This window comes from Tachypleus tridentatus, chromosome 7 (genome assembly GCF_004210375.1).
Source record: "Tachypleus tridentatus isolate NWPU-2018 chromosome 7, ASM421037v1, whole genome shotgun sequence".
Taxonomy (NCBI): Eukaryota; Metazoa; Arthropoda; class Merostomata; order Xiphosura; family Limulidae; genus Tachypleus; species Tachypleus tridentatus.
In genome coordinates this window covers 27,393,375-27,413,932 of record NC_134831.1, presented here as the reverse complement: position 1 = coordinate 27,413,932, position 20,558 = coordinate 27,393,375, and the positions used below count along the sequence as shown (strand labels likewise).

General features: G+C 33.2%; 2 protein-coding genes across 13 annotated transcripts in view; one reads left to right on the top strand and one right to left on the bottom strand.

Moving 5' to 3' along the window:
* Positions 1 to 20,558, top strand: part of LOC143255347 (protein c-ets-1-A-like) — a 74,681-nt gene that overhangs the window by 29,655 nt on the left and 24,468 nt on the right. For 2 of the 12 annotated variants that reach the window (XM_076510857.1, XM_076510854.1), the window contains exons 1-2: positions 710 to 1,319; positions 20,059 to 20,156. The exons of 5 other annotated variants lie outside the window; for them this stretch is intronic. In XM_076510857.1, the coding sequence (XP_076366972.1) occupies positions 20,114 to 20,156 (43 nt within the window). In that variant the 5' untranslated portion in view covers positions 710 to 1,319; positions 20,059 to 20,113. Of the gene's footprint in view, positions 1 to 709; positions 1,320 to 6,962; positions 20,166 to 20,558 lie in introns of those variants that run through there. 5 more of the 12 variants (XM_076510851.1, XM_076510858.1, XM_076510856.1 and 2 more) reach the window with 5 other exon arrangements.
* LOC143255349 (protein spaetzle 5-like) overlaps positions 1 to 20,558 on the bottom strand; it is a 201,022-nt gene that overhangs the window by 174,718 nt on the left and 5,746 nt on the right. The window lies entirely within an intron of this gene.

Sequence of the window (20,558 nt, the reverse complement as noted above, 5' to 3'; positions counted from 1 at the left end):
TTAAAAAAAATATATTCATAAATGAAACGCATTCGCAAAATATTTCATGTCATTTGGTAGATAAATTTTTGCTCTAATAGATGGTGTGTTTGATTTTCATATGTCTTTAATTTTTGCTTTCATTTTCAGCTCATTAAATGGAATGTCAAGTGGACAAAATCGAGCATTGTCGACACCATCTGCTTTTCACATTTAATTTCTTGCAATTTCGTTTAAAACAATGCATACTATATACCTAGGTATTACATGAAATAAAGTATCATAATAAATGTTTTGGGTGTAATGTGTTCATGCATTGAAGTATTGTATAGTCTTGCATGTAATGCTTGAATGAAATTATTTAAAAACGCTCACGAATTATTCCTCAACCTAATACATTTTGCTATGCTATAAGTTTTCGTTTCTAAGTTAATATCTAAACCGTTGTAAAAGTTCTGTTTAATACAACCCAGCTTAGAATAAAGCAACAAATATCCTCCTGCTTACTTAACAAAACAAGTCACTGCATAAGAAACTTTTGTTTTCCCAATCAGAAAGCATAACTATACATACAGTGCAGAAGAGATTATGTGCAGAACAACTTCTTGTCACATATAAACGATTTTACTTACCATACCCATCTCAGCTTCCTTCCTGTGTTTCAATCTGCAAGTTAGCGATAAGACAAGGCCTCGCACCCTGAGGCCCACACCCTCAAGGCGCCTATACACAAGTCGAGGATACTTAAAATCAACCAACCGCAGAGCTGGCTTTGCACAGCTAATTAGAATATAATTTAACCCTGTGTTATTCTGTATATAGGGTGGACTTATGGCCTGTTGCCTACATCCATCAACTATAGGGTCACAAGTGATATCAGGCGCGAATTTTATGTGTAAACGTTACAACCAACAGAACAGAGAAGTATATAAAAGTCAAAACGACAGGCTAGATTTTCATGAGAAGTTTTCTTAAAGAATTAAGAATATCTTTCTTTTTTTCTTATATTAATTTTGTATCTTTATATTTGTTCCTCTTTTAACTGTCTTAATAATAACTGATCTATTCGTAGATGGGATCTCACTTTTGTTGCATTCCTTATTTTCCAGATTTCATTTTTTTTTTGTGTAATTTTTGACAATAGTGGTGAAGATCAATTATTGAAATATATCAAGCATACGGCTGAAAAAAATAGGTTCAAGGTAATTTGAAAAGTTAAACAATACAGAAAAAAACTGTCTCACGAAAATCGCTTAGGTCATTTCCAGAAGCTATACAGGATATTTCAAAGTTTTTTATAGTTAAAAATCCCATGATCTTTTGAATAAAGTGCCAAAAGGGTAAGTATTACATTATCTATTGATTTTATCTATTTAGCCAAAATTCATTATACCGCTATTACATGTCCTTGATGTTGATTAAAAATTTGAAAGAGCTCTTTCCCCTCAGCAATCCAAAATATTTACTCAGATACCATTATCTGCAGGACGTCCTGAATAACAGTTTAGAATTACGTCCTGTGTAATGATCTTTCAATTTATTACTTATTTCATTAAAATCGTAGTACTATAGTGTGTTATTTACGTAATCTTAATGTTGTAAAAAAATGTAAGAAAGATTTGTCCGTGATTTTATTTTTTCCTTACTGATAAAAGATTTGATTTATTGGTATCTGATAAACTTTCACGTTGCAGCAAACATTTGGTTGTATGAGTCTAAATTTATTATTTCAGTTTCGTATGCAGAAATTGTACATACTGTTTAGAGTTTAAAATAACAAATCCTTTGCTCTTCTATTTTTAATCCGACCTGGCGTGGCAACATGGTTAAGGTACTCGACTCGTAATTTGAGGGTTGCGGGTTTGAATCCCTGTCACATCAAACATGCTCGCTCTTTCAGCCGTGGAGACGTTATAATGTGACGGTTAATCCCACTATTTGGTGGTAAAAGAGTAGCTCAGGAGGTGGCGGCGGGTGGTGATAACTAGCTATCTTCCTTTTAGTCTTACACTGCTAAATTAGAAACGGCTAGCGCAGATAACCCTCGTGTAGCTTTGCACGAAATTCAAACCAATTCTTTTTCCCTTAATATAAACTTTTTGTTTTTACACGGGATTAATAGTACTTCATTTTAAACGACTTACATATTATAATACAAAATTGCAAATTGTGGCATGAGGGACATGTTTATTTCCTGGGTACTGGTTAAACCTAACGGCTGGAATTTTTCCAAGAAAGATCATCCACGGATATAGAAAACTCGCACAGCAGAACGTTTAGGGTATTATGAGCTCCAAAATAATACCCTACCCTATCAGAAGTAAGCTGTGATTACGACCTCAAAACCATCAAGATTTAGCTGAGCAAAACTCCTGAGACTGTATCACGATAATTAGCAAGCTGAAAAAAGTTAAAGCGTTCAGCCATACCTCGATATCAACAACTATTAAAGATTAAAACACTCAGCTATACCTCGATATCAACAACTATTAAAGATTAAAACACTCAGCTATACCTCGATATCAACAACTATTAAAGATTAAAACACTCAGCTATACCTCGAAATCAACAACTATTTTCTTGCGAAAGATCGTTGAAAAGTTCGAATCACAGTGATACCTTTTGGTCACGTACTTATTTTGATCTAATGAAGATTTATGTCTTTGGTCAACTTTATTGTTTCTTGGAGCCCAACTACAATAGAAGGTTTGTCAAAATTGGGGTCCAGGGTTTACCTACCACCCTTTGCAGAAACTTGTTACAATGGAAATCGCGGTGTTTGGCAATAGTGTATAATCACAACCATTACACTAAGCGTTCAGCGATAGTAGTTTTATAAACTATCATTAATTTTTAGTGGGCATTATGACTTTAGGTCCAGTTTTGTACATATATATAAACACGGAAAGAAAGTTTTACAGTTGCACATTTTAACTGATATCAGCAACAACTTCATCGGTACTCATATAGATTGTTGCTTCAAACAATCTGAAAATTAAGAAGAAACATAAATCCATATCCATGTCAGTAATGAATTTTAACATAAAAGTAAGCGTTTTTGAGTCTTCATTTATCATATATATACAAAGCTGGAACAAAAAGAACAAAACTCAAACTCGCGCTCAGTAATGAGATGCACATGGCGTCTGAAAAGATAGAAACCTTGAAAAACTTCAGAATAATTATATAATTTAGTTGTTGTTATATATTTATACAGTGTATTATTGTTTAATTATAAAAAGTGTTTATTTGTCTGTGTATTATCTATATAATGTTATGCAAATTTACCAAAGTCTCATCGTAAAAACTGTTTAAAATATGTAAAATTATATAGGATGACACAATTACTTAAAAATACAATTACACATTACGGTTTAAGAATCTTGTAAAATACCTTGAATCTTGCACAGATATATTTATACAAGAAATGTATAAAAACACACACGAGAAAAGCAGGACAACTTTGTTTCTTTATTTTATGTGTTTATAAAGAATTACGTGTACATGAGCATAAAAAGCTACAAATTAAGTACATATTTATACGTTACTACTGATTTCACAGTATGTTCTTGTTTAGTATATTTTGATCTATCTTTTAATAACAACCAGAGATTAATTATACAAGTTTCTGGTGTTATAGTGATTTGAATGTATTTTTGGAAAACGAAACTATTTTAATTAACGGTATTTGTTTCTCGCATTAACATTTAGCTCATTTAATGCTAATGTAGCAATATACAAACTTTAGTATAAGTAACAATATTTAATGATACTTATACCCTTCAATGAAAACACGTTGTTGATGTGAATATTTTTATTATGCCTGCTTAGAATACATGGATCGACTTGTCAGTTGCTCAGCCCAGCTCAATGGATAATAACCTACAATTATCAAATACACTTCATATGTTAATGTCATTCTGATGGCTTATCTATAAAGTGTTTGTATTTAATCATTCTTTAATATTTGGTGTGTTGAGATTTATCCTGTTGAAATAATGAAGAATGGTGGTCTTGACTGGGTTTAACAACACTCGCTTGAACACATGGTCTCAACCGGATATTGTCAGCCAGTTCAAAATTACCGGACATTAAGCTGTTTTCAGGTGACACGCCACTCACTAACATGCAGACAGCAAAGCGTTAGTTGTTTCTTCAAGACCGGGCGTGCGAAGTTGTTTTTTTTTGGTAGAAGTCGTCTGAGGCGTGTTTTTCATATTTTTTTGTTTTACCGCCAATATTACTAACGAGCGTAAAGATGGTAAACAAGTAAGGTATTTTTATTCAGTTTCGTTCTTTATTAAAAGAATAAATAACCATTAACTAAAACAACATCTTTAATGGCAACTAAAGTAACCGACAAGCACAGTTTACATGCTATAACCTATTGCTAATCTGTAATGACACAGTAAGCATGATGGCCTTATATAATAAAAGTTTTTCAGGTCATCTAGCATTAGCTCTTTGTACATCGGCAGGTGTCTGAGAGGCACCAACATCTGTCGATTTGCTAGAGGTTGGTGTAATTTTAGTCAGGTTATTTCATTGTGATGCCACTCCCGATAAAGACTGGTGATTTGCTCAGTAATTAAAACATTTAGCTTAACGAGTTAACTTTATGGGCTTCAATAATTATTATAAACGTACAGGGATCAAAACTTAGTTTTATAGCAGTATATCATAAGATGCTTTGAATAATGGATAGTTAAGTGAATACAACATTATCGATTTTAAATCCTGAAAATTCCATCGGTATCTATGATGTGATATCACAGTAGATGACAGTCTAGCATGCATCCTCTTGTCGTTGGTACAGTTAAACGGAACCAAGGTAAGTAATAGAACTACGGAATTCAAATGTTATTAAACGATATGTTATACTCTACAGTCTTGCATTAAAGTTTTGTAGAAATTACATAAATGAATTAATTCATAATAGTGCTGGAACGTTGAAATTAGTTGATAAGAACCGTTAAGTCTTTTTACAATATTGAATTTTACGGAATAATAAATAGTATTACTAACGCTTACAAACTTTTATTTTTGAACTAGCCACTTTGTTTGATTTTTTTTTCTTGAATTTTTCGCAAAGGTACACGAAGCTTATCTGCGCTAGCCGTCACTAATTTAGTAGTTTAAGACTAGAGGGAAGGCAACTAGTCATCACCAGCCACCGCCAACTCTTGGGCTACTGTTTTACCAAAGAATTGTGGGATTAACTGTAACATTATGACTTCTTCACGGCTGAAAAGGCAAACTGTTTGGTGTGACGGCGATTTAAAGCTTCCATTCTCAGACTACGAACGGAGCGCTCCTAACCATCTGGCCATACTGATTCCTACTTAGTAATTAAGTTAAAATGTACACAAAAAAGTGCTTTAGATGTTAATTATTTCATCTGTGTGAAATGAACACACCAAATAATAATGTAGAACAATACATTTTCATGTTTCGTACAATTTAAGTTTTTTATACATTTTAATAAATACTTTTTAGGATGCTGAACATTCAAAAGAAAAGATTTAAAATAATATTACTGACAAATCAAATATATGCTTAAATCCTATTTCTAAATTTCTGTGTTCCAGTTCTATCTTTTATTTTCAAACGATTAGGAACAGTTTTTGATGTTGCAGACACGTATTTGTTTCATTTAGTCTCTCTCCCCGTGTCACAGCGGTATGTCTACGGACTTAAACGCTAAATTTATACCTTGGTGGGCAGAACACAGATAGCCCTTTGTGTAACTTTGTGCTTAATTACAAACAAAAACAACTTCATTCAATTTTTAAATATATCGGGATTTTTCCATTTCCTATCAAAACTATTTGAAATATAAATTTATTTTACTTTTGGTTGTATGCTGATGTAATATGATTTATGTTTATCATTTTCACTGGCACTTTTTAAGTTCAATAGAGCAACATATTTGTACCGTTAATGGGAAACTTCAATATTGGTAAAATATTTCAAATTTCAATATTTCAAAAGGCAAAATAATTCTTAACAGCTACTTTATGTTTCTCAGTCCAAAGTTTTACCCCATTCAAATCATTTATGGGCGTATAGACTGGTATCGCTAAAAATCAAGATTCGATACTCGTGGTTGATATGACACAGCCTATTGTGTAGTTTAGCGCTTAGCTACAAAAAACTAAAGTTTTGTTGTTTTGTAATTTACAAAGTTTGCTTTCAAAATATAAATCGTTATATAAAATGACTAAAGATAAATACACCGAACTAACAAATAATAGTGAATGCTATGACTGGACAAACTGAAGGGATTCCCTTTCTGGTCCCAACCGTCAAACGTCGCACAGACATATGTACTTTCCTTATGTAGAGTGATTTGAATGTCATTAACGTAGTTTTCAAATGATTGTACTTGCATTTTAGAGGGTTGCTGACAAGGTGGCTGGTCATCAAACATCTGGTAACCACACGAGCACAAGTTTAGCCGCTGGGGCGACCGACACATAAAATTCCATGTGGCAAGCGCACAAAGCTATTTCTCGCTGTTCAACATTTCTTGCATGTGGGGTGCACGAAGACTTCTTGTAAAAACGAAATATCTGTGAGTTCAGCATGTGGTACTGCGTGTTCACAGACCACAGCGCGCTTTCCGTATGTTCTTTTTTCTTTTGCCATAAAATAACTTTCAGAGTATTTTACATGACGTTAAAGAAACCTGAAAACATACCTTACTTTGGCTCTCGTTTCTCTTTATATAACAAAATAGCAAAAACTTGAGAAATTAAGACTATTTTTATGTTTCAGGTTCCCCAGCAATAAATTATTTTGTTGTTGTTGTTTTGTTTTTTTTTGTCAAAAGTGATAATTGAACAAACATTAATTGAATGAAATAAAATTCTGTTTCCGAGTGCACACAAGTTAGACCATGATTCACGTTAATTTGATCATATTACCTTTAGAACTTTGGGATCATGAGTTTGTTATAATAGGGACTGCTAATTCCAGCGGTGTAATTACACAGTAGGCCAGGAGCTGGTAGTGGATGCCATTGACCAGTTTGTCTATAGTCTATCAGATGAAAATTTGTGATGGCTAGCGTACATATCTCATGTGCATAGCTATCCACAAATACTGAAAACAGAACCACACGGGTCGGTCAACCTGTGTCATGTCCTAGAAAGTTCAACCACAAAATAATTAAAGTTAGCTCTGGTCTAACTCTTTGTTGGCACGAAAGATCTATCAATTTAATTAATGATTTTAGATTGGAAAACAAACACGTGGATAATGAAAGAGTCACTTTGGTCTGCAAACATATTTACATTGTTGTATATATATATATGTACGTATATTAACATTGGTTTTATCTTACACCATCCCATTGGTTGATTATAATGATGTATTAGCATCAATTTTCTACTACAAATGGAAAGATTAATATCAGGGACGAATGAACAAAGACTGCGAGGGAGCGGCACTACCACTGGCTTGACGTGGCTCTTGTATGTACAGGGGTTTCCATTGTTTCAATGGTTCTCAGTACCCTCATTTGAGAAATTGTTTCGAAGAGTCAATTATTTATTTGTTTATTGCTTAACAAATAAAAAGAATATTGGTTAAAAATGTATAGCAATAATTTTATATAATGCTACTATAATCTTACATTTATACTGTAACTCTAAATATCCCTGTATGGAGGCTTGCCATCAAATGAAATTTAATATGAAACATTGTCTTCAGTCTTTAGCCACATATTCTTCCCTGTAACTGACACATCCATATAATTTTCGTTGTTTTCACCAACAGATGATTTTATGAGGCAATCACGTCAAAGGACATGGAAAGGACTGTTTCAGAAATAGATCTTAGCAGTTGGTTGAATTTAACATGATTAATACATCAATGTGAGAGAGTTCTTCTACATTTTCTTAAAAGGATCTAAGAAATACAACAACTTTAAACGTGTAATAATCGCATGTAGCTGAATATGAGTGGCGTTGATCTAAAATGGTACAAGAATAAAGCATGACATCTTCCTTTCTAATTACCATAGCTTTTCATTTTCAGAAAAAGCCAGATGTTTGAATAACACAGCTCGTAGTTTGGCTAGACTTTAAGGATTAATGTTATTCTAATAGTGCTGAAGTGCTACGTTCCAACTGTTTGACACGTTAGTGAATACATGATGTTGCATTATCATTTGTTGTGAAAAGTACACAGTAATGCTGGAAATTACACCTTTGCACCATTTGTAGGGCGAGTGAGTAATTAGATATATAGGTGCATACACACATATTATTTCGCATTAATCCATTCGAAGCGCGTTATTGTTTTCCTTGTGGTGTTTCACAAATGAATAATCAAATCATCAGTGAATATTTTACTTACAGTAATGTTTAACATCCAGATGCTTATGTTTACAACCAGAAATGACTCATTTTGATAGAAAATGGTACCGTACTTAATGTTAAAAAATCCACACAGTACAATTTTTAAATGGTGGTTTCTGGTTAGAAAGGAATAAAGTACACTCCCCCACTGGCACAACTGTATGTCTATGGACTCAGACCGCTAAAAATCGGGTTTCGATACCCACAATGAGCAAAGCACAGATAACCGATTGTGCAGCTTTGTGCTTAATTACAAACAAACAAAATAAGGTACAAGTCTCCTTACATCAAACTAACAAAATAATTACTAACAAAATGGTATTATGTTTTTAATTACAGATTTTTTTGTTGTAACACTGTTTTCTGATGTTATTTATGTTGTTGTTGTTTTCGTGTATTGAAAGCTTGCAGAAACTTCCTCGTAGTTCACACAGATGTAAATAGATAAATGTTCCGAAACACGCATGGATTGTGAAACCACACCGACAAAGTAGTTTGTAATATTTACGTTTTTCTTCATGTCTTTCACTCTTTTTATAATTTGTAATAAACAACACTCGCTAAAACAAGTGTCATTTGTGAAACAAGAAAAACAGAGCTATATACATTCGGTTAGCGTTATACAATCAGATGCAGTCTATAAGAAAAGTATCCATTCACCACTAGTACCCAATGACTAAAATACGTAAGATATGAGATAAAGAATTCAGTCAATAGCTTTAGTTAACAACTAGAAAACGTGGAAAACATTCTACTGTACTACATAACAGTAACTCTTTCTAAGAGGCATAATACAGCCTACTATACTCTACAATTGTAATTCTTAAATAATGCTTCAGTGAACTTTTTTTTTATTGTACTTCACACCAGCTTCGAATAAATTATTTTATCCCATATCATGAATCTGGAAGACATTAATTACCACAGAGGAAATTCACCAAGTAGTATTATTCAACCATAATATAATATCAAAAGTAGAAAGTAGTTAATAGATTTATGATAACCAATAACCTTATTATTTCTATGAGGAAGCTGTAGTCTATAAACCTATATATATCATCTTATTTCTGCAAATATAATACATTCTCCAGTTAGCGGTACGTTTACTGACTTACAACACTAATATTCCCGGAATTTTTTTTTTTTTTTTTTGTAGCCTATTGTGTAGTTTTGAACTAACACAAAACCTAACGAATACAAATATATTCTACTGTGCCATAACATCAACGGTTTATTTTTATAAAGAACAAATCGTGTTACTTTGCTCTGCACTAACAGTCTTGTGTCTACAAATAAAACACGATATATTATACTTTCCACACTATACATGTATTGTTAAAAGGAACCTCCTCACAGTAACGAAATACTCTAAACCGCGTATGTTAGAGTATAAGACAATGTTTATCACATATTGATGTTCATTAGCATATTATATTAACTCTAACAGAGTTGAAATCAATTAACTGAGCTTAAAATAATGTTTCTCGTAGTTTAGTTTATATAAACTTCCATGAACTCTCTAACTTGCATTGAAGTCATCAAAAGTTTAATGTATAAGTTGTCTAGGGTTCCTAAGTTTTTTTATGTCCTTCCTGTCTCTTCGTTTTGCTGCTTCAAGGAGAAGTGTCGACGAGTCATTACGCTTCTCTTAGCCAATCGGGTACTTGCAGTGGACCTTGCTTCTTTGGTTCATTCATAAAACCGTTTCGCCTACGGCAGTACAGGTTTTCGTACGAACAAAAACAGGTTTCATTCATTTATCATAAGTGTTCATTCATAAATTCTTCTTGTAGTACTCGTAGTAAAAGTGTAAGTTGGTTGGCGCGTGGGAGCGTGCTTATGTTACGTCACAAACCATGAGAAAATAGGTAGAGTGGTGCCGTAGGGTCGCAAGACAACAACGCCTTTGCAAGTTAAACCGGGTTGTCCCGAGGCAGAGTTTGAATATGGCTGACAAACCAGCTAACATTTATAAACCATTTAAGTATATGTTTGGTCTTGGTGTTGAATTACTTTTCTTTCGCAAAGGAAATATAGTATAAAATAAAAGACGAAAAACCTGAAATAACTAAGTCTGAATTCGTATCTAAGAGTATTATTCTTTTAACGAAATATGCTGCCATGAAAAAAGAAAAAAACAACCACGGTTCGAAAAACTGGCCTTCGTCAATTTTGATATGAGAAAACGACGTTGATAAATAAAATAACTGTTGTTTTTTTTCTTGAACGCGTATCAAAAAACGAACGACTTCTTTTGTACAGTAAGACAGGTTTCAACATTCAGTGAACTGCTAGTTTACAACCAAAATCCTGTAGCTCTCTTAAAAAAAAAAACAACAACAGATCTCATATGCAGTTAAGTTACATTTTCACACAGGTTAACGACCTAAATGTTGTGCAAACCTGTATAATTTGAACTGACTAACACTGTACTGTAGAACACAGTGTAATGAAAGTACTTTACATGTTTTTCTTATGTTTTATTAGAAGTTTCAGAGGTGTCGCTAGGCGCTGGTACCCGGGGCTCGTGCCTTTAAAATTCAGAAAACAAATCCATTATCGGTATCATACTGAAATGACCAAAAGACTCGAGCCCCGAATCTTTTAAGGACATACCGACACTTCGGAAATGTTTTTGATATCATTCGATGAGCATACGTCTAAGTTTTAAGAGCTTTTTTGAAAGTGTATCAAGTTTAGTCGAGCGCTTTAAACTGTGAAATTTTGTTGTCAACTAAGTAATAGAAATATCATAGCTACATTTTAGCGCTATTTGTGAAATTATGCCTATCGATAGTTACATGGAACTTCTATATATTATGAAACTTGTAATCGAAGAAATAAAGCGATTTCGATATCATTAAGCGTGCACGACTTTGTTAGTTTTTATTAAATAATGCAAAATAGCTCAGCAAAAAAAAAAAAAAAAGAAACGGTTACTACGCTATCTTTACATTCTGTGTTGTACATGTGTTCACTTTGAACATAGAAATGAAATCTGTTTTTAAGTTTATTAGGCATAATATGTTCAGTTCAGGTCTGATTAAAAATAAATAAGTAGGCTTATTTTATGGATACTATTGATACCATGCTTATATAAACGATAGATAACAGAAAATATTCAGCGTAAGGGACCTGGCATGGCTAGGTAGTTAAGGCATTCGACTCGTAATCCGAGGGTCGCGGTTTCGAATCCCCGTCACACCAAACATGCTCTTTCAGCCGTGGGGGTTTTATAATGTGACAGTCAATCCAACTATTCGTTGATAAAAGAGTCGCCCAAAAGTTCACGGTGGGTGGTGATGACCAGCTGTCTTTCCTCTAGTCTTATACTGCTAAATCAGGGACAGCTAGCACAGATAGCTTTCGTGTAGCTTTGCGCGAAATTCGAAACAAGCCAATTCAGCGTATGGTAAAGCCTGCTAAATTGGTGTAGTTATTTTAAGTAACAATAAGTTTTTGAGCGTAGACAGACACGATTTACCATGATTAATTATATTCCATTGGCTTGATAATTTGTGAGTAGTGTGGAAGTTATCTATCTTGTCAAAGTGTTTTGTTTTTTTGGCGTGTTTTACCACATCTCGATGACCAATTTACGTATATTTTATAAATGTAACGTTTCCTAGCGATAAGCGAAATGTATTAAGTTTAAATGCCTGATTTTTCTATTATAGAAAAATTTACCACGAATTTAATATATATATAAACGAGAGTTTTGAACATAATTTTGAATTGCATTAAAATAAAGTATTATATTTTTTACCTATTTCGCTATGTAGCTACTTAAAATGAGGCTACCGGAAGTTAAAGTATAAATTTATCCTCACATATGCCTGCCATTAGTTTTACAGGAAGCTAAAACATTGGTATTAATGCATGGGTTTCTCTCCCGATGTAATAAACTGGGTACATAAAATACATACCATGTTAAGTAAATAATCGGAGCTAATGATTGAAGCTTGTGTAATTCATTCAAGATAGATGTTCGAGATCAAACTGTGTGTAATCAAGTCAACGTGAAAATCTTAGTTTGAAACAAAATGTAATATCGAGTGCTCGTGATGTTTTGATAATAATTTGAGGGCTAACAAGTGATAAAAAGCTCCATTGTATATTCTAAAATCGGTTAAATTCATTTTTCTCTTTAATCTTCATTAAGTTGTTTTAATTAAACCCATAGGTGTCGCTCGGTGTTTAAAAGATTCGGGGCTCGAGTTCATAGTAGCGAGAATGTTCGCGTTTCAGTATGATATCGATAATAGTTTTCTGTTTTAATTTTTCAAGACACCAAGTGGCAATTCGAGGCTCGCTTAGCGCTTAACAACGTCTTCGAGTAAGCTATAGTAACCATATACACTTTGTACGTAATGTTATAAACGTACACGACTTTAAACAAAGAAAAACTACTTTATTTTACCGGAAATACAACAACAGCTGGTGTAAAATCTCACCTTCACCCCCTTAAGAGCGGGGGTGGGTAACGGTAGTTACTGCTATTGAAGTGGGTGATGGGGTGTTGTGGGTAAGGGATAGGATGTGCTTTGGGTCGTGGCTGACTCGTATAGCATGCTTCCTGTTTAAAACGTAATTTAGTGGCAAACAGTGTGAAGTTTTTGTTTTTTATACGGGGACGATTTGTTTTATTTACGTTCTTCTCGATACTGTTTGAAATATGATCAAAAACAAAGAAATATCAGATTTTCATATGAAAATTATTACTCTTTTAATAACAGTTTCACTTTTGTACTACCTAGAGCAGTAGAAATATAACTAATGTTGTCTCTTTTGGTTTGTGTGATGTAGGTTTGTGTGTTTTTCTTATAGCAAAGCCACTTTGGGCTATCTGCTGAGTCCACCGAGGGTAATCGAACCCATGATTTTAGCGTTGTAAGTTTGTATGATGAAGTAAGAATAGAATCTTCACGTATGTTAAAGAAAATATTGTTCTTAACTCGGATGTTGTTTTTAGATACTGTTTTACGTCAGCGAATACAATACTGTTGCAATTTATTGTACTTTAATACCACTTGTAAATTACTATTGACTTTAGTCATATAATTATGCTATCCAAAAACATTATTTATAATATCATTATTACCTTCTGCTACTGTACGTTTTGGGAACTAAATCTATCTATGATAGTTATATATTCAACCAGACGCAACTGTACAAATTTCTCTGAAACTTATATAATATCTAATAAGACAACTGAATATGAATTGCACGTGGAGAACCAAGGATGGTGTAGAATACACGTTTATGCATGCTATGCATTCAAACTATAAACATGGTTGCAGAATGTGCCGCTTACTATGTAATATATTTACGCTATGAGTGTTTGATTCAGGAACAGTTATGTCCAAACGTACGTTTATTGGTGCTTTGATTAACTGGAAGGCAGTTGTCAGGGCTATAGCAAGAAACGGTAATTACATAATTGTCCTTTCTGTATGTTTAGTAGTTCGTCATAAGACTACAATTGTGATCACCCCATTGATAACTTAATAATTTATTGGTTCTTAACACCCCCCGTTTCTTGTTCACGTTTTAAGACCACTATTATTTGTGCCAATTTTGCTAACATAGCAGTGAAAATTGTTACAGAGCCGCATGATTCCTGCGTCATAAATAAGTAAGTACTTTTAAGTTTCTGGACGCTAGAGAAAACGTCAATGTAGTTTCTCTTAATTGTGTTAGAACCTCTTGCATTGTTCGGCAAATAAAGTTTTTGAAAAAACAAGTGACTTTATTAAGTATATTTTCATGTTGTCTTTTAGTCATACAGCTCGTGCTAGTTTGGCTAAAAAAATTATTTGAAGATTTTTCTAGTTTTTCTCTATATTTAAATATCTTTTCGAGTTGTGTTTTGTCAGGCAGTTCTTGATAGCTTTACCAGAAGCAGTATTTTAAGGTTTTTTTAGTTTTCCTATATATGAGCTTACAAGGTATAGAATATATTACTTTAGAAACATTTGATTTTCTTACGTTTTAGTGTATAAGTTAACACATACATAAAGAACTTAGGTGTATTAAACTTTGCCACTCCATTTAACCTATCTTTTAATATTGTTGCTCAATTGTATTTACAGTGGTAAGGCCGCCAGCATACTCCTATGAAGTAGTTACTCTTTTGTGCAGTAAGTCTTCCCTTGAAAAATCAGATATTTCTGTACCAATGGGTAACATGCACATTTTGTAATATGTAAATATTGACATGAATCTTAGGTGGCCATATGGTAGTGTTTAAAATTTTAACTTTTACTTGTGACTGTAGAACATGGTATTCACAGATTTTTATAGAAAATCAGTACGACAAATGTGAGTTAAATAAAGAGAACGTCATTGGAGGACTCAACCATTAAAGATATAAAAAGAGATAACAATTAACCATAAAGTAATAATGACACATGAAGAAAATTATCTATATTTTAAAACAAACTTTGAAGAGATGAAACAGCCAAAGTATGTTTCCGAAAGGTTCATCGAACTTGAAATGTTCAGAGAACAAAATTAACATTTGTATTCTGTTAAATGAATATTGAGCTAAAAGAAGACTAAGTGAATAAAAATAACGATTCGGATCTGCGTTATTTTTCTATAATTATTAAAGAGGTGGTATTGAAGCGTGTACTAGGGGAGTCAATAAGAAGATTATATATTTGGATGCAACCATTATACAGCCATAGAGTAAGTTTATTGAACCTCAGTCTTTATTATTCAACTTGTAACAACGAGCGAAAACATTTTTTTCTCCTTTCACTGGCTTTTATCCCTTTATAATTTAGTGGGTTGGATGGGGATTCCTATTTGGCTCATGAATATATTTATCATTTGCTCTGCGAGATTGGTTTTGGTTTAAGGAAACATACTGAATAATCAACGACTTCAACCCGATCATAGTACATATACAGAAAAGCTACTGAAGTGTTGTGATTCATAATAATTATTATTTTTCAATACCCTTGGCCGCTTTTGAGTCAGTTCGAAAAACGGGGAAAATAGGCGATTGCTATCGCTTGGCGCTACAACACCGCTAAGTATCAACACTTGAAGTACGTTGTTCCCGCTAGCAGGATGAAGACCGATCCAGACGTGGGAACCGCCGCAAGCACTGTTCTCGTCCTACACTTAATGCCCTCTATCGGAGGGATTTGACTTTCCAGTCACGCTCTTTTGATTAATACGACTTTCGATTTCTCTGGACATGTGAACTACAAAATGAAATAAAAGAGAATAACGATAAATCAGATAATTTGATAGGACAGTGGGGCGCTTGATCATATGTTTGTGGTTTGGTCACGTAACGTTTCTTATCAGACAACTGCAAGTCACGCAACCTCAGACTGACCAACTTTCGAATTTTTAAAGTTTATCAAGGAATCGGATTATAAGCGTTAATAAAGTGTGAGTTCGCTGTTCTTGTAGAAATTTCATTACGCGTTGCTCTATCTGTTTATTATTTGAAGAACAACTTCGCTGATAACCATGGAGTTAAGCTGTGTTTCATCCAGCTCATCATATCACTTCTATCAGCTTAATACATTGCAGAAAAATTTCGATAAAGAAATAAGTATTTCCAGGTTTCTTCATTTAATTATTTACATGCATAATATACAACTGTACAAATCAGTCTTTTATTCGGCAGTGTGCTTTGTAAACGAATACAATATATCTCATTTTATATGCATTCAATACTTGTGTCCGGGAATAACAGAAACATTACGTACTAATAAGGTAAATTATACTTTAATATTATTATAAAAATAATATTTAAAACGCACAATTTGTGCTTTTTTTTTCCCTGAGCTCAGGTACAATTTTAACCTTATTATGTTTAGGAGTACACACACTATGGATCATCTCATCCATACTTTTGCTGCAAGAATTCCCGTAAACTTTAAAATAGTACACGATCAACACAAGGCAGAGTTCGGGGATTCGTTTTTTTTTTTTTTTTTTACATGACTTGGATGCAACAATGGCGTAAGGATCCGTGAGAATAAGTGTGAAACTGAATGGATTTATATTCTCATGCGTAATTTTAACGCTGTTTTTAAACACCTTTTAAGAATTTCATAGTCCTTGACCTGAATGCATTTTTCTTCGAAAATCTCTAAGATCACGCTGTAGTGCAACTGCAACCTGAGATACCGATCACTGCTAACAAGTCAGTAGCTTTTGAGGTGAAAGAAAATATCGACGCGCTGCACGTTTTCTATTAGTACCATCTTATATACCCGCATCCTGGACCATTGTATGAGCATGTGATTTCTTGCTCGTTTTCAAGGGCAACAGTTTAGGCTCAGGGAAACGTGTTAACAAATCAGAGACGTTATCTATACTTTGAACTAAGTTGCGGAATTCGGCATACCCTTTGTTCCAGGTGGTTTCGTATTTTGACAATAAGTTGTTAGTGTATTTCTTCAAGAACACCGAAGTGTTAGAAATGCACTTACAAGTGATCGATGAATTGGTATATGTTTACAAATTTATAACCTCCCAAGTAGTCCGGAAACAAAACTTTGTAAACCTGACAACTATTTAAACAATGGAAGACTCACTACACAGTTATATCTTGAAGCTTATACATTTTATTCATCTGATGAGAAAGAGCGTGAGCAAGCATACGATTTTAAAAGAACTTTTTTTTTAACCATTAAGCTATAGACATACACACAGACTACAGTATTTAGACATACACTCGGACTATAGTATTTTAGAATTTCGATCCACACTTGCGTTGTTCATAATATATACATTTTTAGTGTATATTGAACAACGTTCTTATGAGAGCCTTACAAAATGAAATATTACGGTTTGGCTATTTTAATTAAGTAAAAATAACACAATGGGTTATTCTTCTCATAACGGGTATCAAAACTTGATTTCTAGTGTTGGAAGTCCACTGTGCCAATGGAGGACGAAGTATTAAGGACAAAGATAAAACAATTTCCACGAATTTTACATAATAATTTAAAGTATTCGTGGGACGAACATAGTACAAAGTGAAGTATTTAGGACATGAACTGAATATAATTAAAAGTATCCAGAGCATGTAATTGATATACCGAGGGTAAAAACTTAACATAATTTAAAATATTCAAAGCATGAACGTAACTTAAATGATTCAGCACGAACATAGTTTAAAGTGTTCAAAGTAGACACTTAACATAACACAAAGTGTTCAGACCACGAACTTTAATAACTTAAACTAAATTTGGAAAGAACGTATGAAACCATAAATAATAATAATACTTAAGAATTCGTCTTATAATAATTACCGTTCGATGATTTATGTATAAACAAAAACTTAATAGAGTGAGTGTACAATGCGCTAAAAGTCAAAAGTCGGTAAGAAATTTTTAGTTGATGATGTCGGGATTTTTCATATCGAAAATGTAAGTAGAATTTTATAACTTAATCCAACGATTTAAATAGAAAAAAATACAACAGCTGGTAAATCTTAATGACTCAAAAATATTTTTTTGTTAACAGAGTTAGTGCGGGAGAGGATTTGATTCCACGATTTTGTATTGAAATTATTTGTATAGATGTAAAATATAAACGCAACTTCACTAATTTGATATATTTTTAAAGTAATTAATTACTTTTTAGTATATTTCAATAATTAAACTTAGGCGAAGAGCAAGTTAACGTATTTGTTACAGTTATTGGAGATGTAGCTTTTCAAAATTTACATTCTAATCCATTATGTATATATTTTACTGGAATTAGGATTGGAGCTTAAATGACACTAGACATTTCTTGTTGTGAAATGTATACGACACTGAAAGACTATGAATAAATAAATGAAACAATCATAGTATTCAGAAATGTGTGAAAGTTAGTAGTAATTATTTTATACGTGAATAAAATACAAAAATGCAGAAACTTCGTAAGCATCTATGGCAAAGCCAATAGTTTCGACATTGTACAACACAGAAGTTTAACGTAAAGCTTAAAATATCCAATTACACAATATGGAACAAAGAATAAGTGCATTCTGTTATACGTAGATAAATATAAAATTTGAAATAACAGCGATACAGTAAGAGAGATCTAAAAGGAAATGAGACGGATTACTTTAAACATCAGAAAAGTATCCGAGATGTAATATGTGACATATATATCTTCGTATCCGAAAAACATACATATTTACTCTATGTAAGGTACGAAGCAACTGAATAGCACACATCTAATTTTCTATGTGTTTTGTCATATCTTCCTGATTGTATGTTTAAAATTGTTTCTGATTTAATATGATACGTTTTAAATGTTGAAAATGTGATGATCAACTGCAAGGAGTAAAAATATATACAAATTTAACTTTTCAGTCTCCTTGTACCTTGATGTATCTTTGTTCTTAAGCACAAAACTATACATTAGGTTATTTGTGCTCTGCCCACAGCGGGTATCGAAACCCGATTTTTAACATTATAAGCTTTCACACTTACCGTTGAATCATCAAGGGGTCACTGTATATTAACAATAGTAATAGTTTGCTTATTTGTTTGTAGTAAAATATAAAGCTGCACAATAGGTTATCCATGTTGTGCCCATCACGGGTATCGAAACACGATTCTTGTCATTTTAAGCTTTAAGACTTGCCCCTGAGTCACTGTAATGGGGGAGGACAATAATGATAGTAAAAATTTCTTACGATGAATTACAGAACTTTTCTCTTGCTCCATGAAATTGTATTAGAAGATACTATACAGAAATGAATTGCATTCATATTCAATGCACAAAATATATCTATACAAAGTTATTTTTACACAGCAAGAGTCAAGGTTTCTGGATAACTTAGTTCTATTCACACATCCGAGTAAAAGTTTGTTGGTAACTTAGTTTTTTTACACAGCTTCTCCGGACTTAATGTTTATAGTTTTATCAAATCCAAAGTAGACAAGAAGCACAGAAGCAAAGGTGGCCATTTACAGAAATTTCTATCGTTGTAGCAAGACGGTACGGTACGGGAGATGGGAAAGTCGTTAGACACCCACCGTAGTCCTAGCAACCGCCATGATCACGCGCGTGGCCAACTCGGGACGGCACGCCTCCTCTAGGCTTGCAAACGTCTACTCTTTCCTCTCCCATTCTGTGACTCAGCCCATTGAGACTGATTATACTAGTTGGCTGAGGGCGGAGGAGGACATAATTAAAGTGTCTTGATATAGCCCTCAGCTCTCGCTTTCATTGCAAGTGGCAGTGTTGTTCGGGTCGTTTGTTTCTATGAGAACAGACAACTTTAATACTTAGTTCCTAACTGTGCGAGGTAGATTTGGAAATACTTGTTTTTATTACAATCGAATGTCGGATTTACTTAATTTGTGATGCCATTGGTAGATTCTTTCGATGTATTCTATGTTATGGTGTGTGAGGCATGGACTGTTCCAGTGTGCTTAAAAACCATTGTCCTATCTTTTGACTCAGTCTGCTGCTATATGTGAATACAATTAAGTTGAAGTTAATCAGGTTTGAAAGAAGTTACAGATATTTACCTCGTTTTCAAGTTTTTCGTACGTACTAAGTATATAATTTATGCTATATTAAGGGCAACGAACAAATCGGACTTCTTTCTTTGGTGCATAGTGAAAAAGAGTTATTTTATTTAGTTTAAAGAAAGGAATCAGTAAAAATGTAAGTTTTTACACCAAAACTTTTATATCGCATTTCCTGTTGGAACTTCTTTGATTCTTGACATATACTAAAGCAATCAAACATCAAAGGAAGAAATTAGATGCCGGATAAACAAGAAAGAAAGACTTATGGGCCCGAAAGTAACTGAACCTAGACTTACACTGGTTGGAGGTAGTACCAGTTCAGTATCATTTTATTCGAATCATGTATACAATTTTTCATAGTTTTGAATATATATATATTTACTTTTCTTTCAGTGTAAAAATAATTACAAAATCTAATATTCAAAATAAGTAACAGAAATTATTATTAATACGGGGTACTATTAAATACCACGATAATGGCATAACCATAAAGATCACAGTCGATGACAGCTACTTTTATTTTAGCTAAAAATATAAACCATGATTATTACAATGACTGTCTTTTAACATCAGCACTCAAGCAAAGTATCCTGTGTTAACTAAGTGAAACTGTATTGTTTTTGTTCAGATAATTTAGTAAATTTAGTTGTTAAGATCCTAGGAAACACTGTTTGCAATTTCTATATTTCGAATGGATTTCAGTAGAACA